The 3355-nt window shown below is 38.4% G+C and overlaps 1 protein-coding gene across 1 annotated transcript; it reads right to left on the reverse strand.

Moving 5' to 3' along the window:
* Positions 1-256: 256 nt before the first annotated feature.
* On the reverse strand, positions 257-1884 carry LOC113351583 (UPF0481 protein At3g47200-like). The gene is made up of 2 exons (XM_026595540.1): positions 1171-1884; positions 257-975 (listed from the first exon to the last, which is right to left on the reverse strand). Exons 1-2 carry the CDS (start codon positions 1882-1884, stop codon positions 301-303), a joined length of 1389 nt encoding a protein of 462 aa, XP_026451325.1. The 3' UTR covers positions 257-300.
* Positions 1885-3355: the final 1471 nt, after the last annotated feature.

The raw sequence follows: 3355 nt of genomic DNA on the forward strand, positions 1-3355 counted from the left end.
CCGACCATGTGCAGCCAAGACTTGCATACGTAGATTAGGTGCGAAACATTCACCCAAACGGACTTCAAGCAAACAGGAGTTACCGGACTCATATCGTTACTGCTTAAGAAACTCGCACCCCTAAGTGTCTTTAATTTTGCAAAGTCATCTTTTGGTGCAAAATTAGAGGTTATCACAAAAAAAATTTAGATTTTCTCACTTAAAACGCTACATCAAAAAAAAAAAAAAAATTAAAACGCATGCCTTGCACGGTTTTTTTATGAGACACGCATTAACGCATTATCTGAAACAAGCAAGTTCTCATTTGGTGTTGCGGTAGTGAAATGAGAGAGCTGAGTAAACGGCCTGAACGGCAGTGAGTGCGTAAAGTATAAAACCTGCAAACAATATCGAAGCCCAGTTATCGGCCATCCATATCCATAAAGTGGAGACTTTTCCTTCTTTATCCTGATAATACTTGGTTACCTCCCTCACTATTTTAGTAGACTCATCGTCTACATCTCCCGGCACTGTATCCTTAGTGAGTTCCTTCATTACTTCAACAACATCTTCATCTCTGGCCAAGGAACTAACTATAATCCCCTGGGAACGGAGTGAACTAACATCATCCGTCGACTGAATAAGAAAATCAACGAGGTGAATGTAGGAGTTCAATTCTTTGTTGGTGCCTGCTCGAAGTTCATATGCTTTCGAATTGAAGAATCTAGGTACCGTGTGTTGGTTGATCACGATTGAAGGAAGACTTAACGTTTTAGTACTTCTTTCAAATTTTATCCCACCATAGGTCCCAACTTTTCTAAATTTGATTCCTAACATGCTTAGCTTGGATGCAGAAATTTTTACATTGCTTTCTCCAGCGTTTGGTTGCTGATCATTTCTTTCTCCCAGCATTCCTTTAATATACATGTCTAACAAGTGATGACCTCTGTATTTCGGCGGAGCAAGCATAAGCGAGGATAGAATGCTCTTTGCCGCCTGCATTGATGCATTGTACATGCATGTAATTGTTATAAATACACTATATTTGTTGTTTTACTAGGGAGGTTAATTAAATCGGACCATAACTACCCCTTATCAGAGAAGGGAGATTCAGATAAAAACTACTACTAACAAATATAGAGATATGAAAATGGATTGATGTTTAATTAGCTAGGAGTCGAGTGTTTTTACCTCTTCATTGACGCCTTCCGAGACCCTAAGCAGTGTAGAAAGTACTTTGTAAGGAATTTGGTTCTCCAACAACAACAAATCTTCCATCACATAGTTATAGTTTAAGTTATGTCCACGGTTGCCAAATATAGGGTCGATATCAGCATAATCACGGCCTGCTTGATTACCCCTTAACACATTCAAGAATTCGAAAAGGAATACTCCATCGACCAACATGAGTTTAACAAAGTCCTCATCATTTTGCCACTTCGTTATCTCTTCGACCTGCTCGTAACATCTCCTCAGTTCACCCACAATTTCCATCAGTTTATCAATGTACTGTTGTTTACTTGCCTTCATCGGAGATCTCCTAAGAAAGTGAATAAGGGCTCGTTCCTTGTGGAACTGCATGGGCTGCAAAATAGCTTTACCGTAGTGGTATGGACCAATAGACACCATTTTCGGCTCATATGCAGCTTGATCTCTTCGTTTGATATAAGTTGGAATTACGAATATTTGTAAAGGATCTTGTAACTCCACATAAAAATCTTTTCGTTCCAAGTCGAGATCATCGATCATTTCCACCAGTTTTGATGGTTTTACCAATTTTTTCTCTTTCTTCTTGTTTTTCTTGCCATCGATCCCTTGCAAAGGTTTTGAAGGTTCTCCCAATTCTATCTCTTTGTTTTTGTCTCCGACTTGCTCCAGTTTTAATGTTTCTCCCATTTCTGTCATTTTTGTTTCTTTCTTGTTTTTGTTTTTCTCAAGAACCTTAGAAAATGCTTCCTAACTTGACTTCAGAAGAGTGAATAGTATCGGTGCTACTGCAAATATCAAACATGGATGCAATCTGAACGCGTATACTCAAGAATATTAAAACAAAATTATTAGAGAATAGTCAGACTATATTTTTTAAATTAAGATTGGGAAAGTGCAAAAATGTGGTGTGTGTGTATAATAAAATTTGATGCTCTAATATGATAACAATTTCTTGAATCGGAGACTTTTGCTGCTATATTTTATCAAATTATCTGCTGGTGGATGGCGGCACGTCCAAAATGCACATGCCATGCTGATATCTGGTGGCTGGGACTAGAATTGTTGCATTTCGTGTTTCAGTTTTCACGTTGATTCGATTACACTTTCTTCACATTAGACGATGGACCATTGCACATGATAAGTACATCAATCATGGAAACGACAGGTCAAAGAAGATGAAGATTTTTTATTATTGAAAAGTTTGGTATACAAAACAGGTTTTCCCTAAGATAAATAGGAAGAGATCCTAAACTGATTTTTATGGGCAAATCTAACAAATTTACACCTATTAAATATCTTTCCTAACTAACATAATACGTAATCATATATGCAGTATACATAAATATATACATATCTCCTAATACTCCCCTTCAAATTGGAACATAGAGATCAGAAATATTAAATATATACTTGTGAAGAAGCAGTTCAAACTGAGAACGTCCAAGAGCTTTGGTGAAAATGACTGCAAGTTGAGTGATTGTGCGAACATGAGACGTAATAATAACACATGACTGAATTTGATCGCGTACATGGTAACAATCAATCTCAATATGTTTGGTGCGCTCATGAAAAACATGATTAACAGCAATATGAAGGGCGGATTGACTATCACAGTAAAGACGCATAGGCTGGGAGTGAACCACACCTAGAGATTTCAATAACGCCTTTAGCCACGTGAGATCACTACATGTATGAGCCATGGAACGGTACTCGGCCTCAGCAGAAGAACGAGATACTGTGTGTTTCTTTGTCTTCCAAGAAATAGGTGAGCCTCCCAAACAAATATAGTAACCAGTAAGAGAACGACGACTAAGAGGGAAGGAGGCCTAATCAGAGTCACAATAAGCAGTAAGATGAAGAGCACTATCCTTGTATAGCACAATCCCTTGACCTGGATGGCCCTTTAGATAACGAAGAACTCGGAGAGCAGCTTCCCAATGATATACCCGGGGAGATTCCATAAATTGAGCCAATACATGAACCGAATAACACAATTCAGGACGCGTAATGGTCAATAAATCAAGCGCCAATAAGTCGACGAGACTGGGATGAATCAGAATACATAGGTCCTTCATCTAGAGTTAAGCGATGATGTTGATCAATTGGTGAAGAGGCTGGTTTGGCTCCAAGAAGTCCAGTCTCAGACAAAATATCCAAGGTGTATTTC

Source organism: Papaver somniferum, chromosome 2 (genome assembly GCF_003573695.1).
Source record: "Papaver somniferum cultivar HN1 chromosome 2, ASM357369v1, whole genome shotgun sequence".
Lineage (NCBI taxonomy): Eukaryota > Viridiplantae > Streptophyta > Magnoliopsida > Ranunculales > Papaveraceae > Papaver > Papaver somniferum.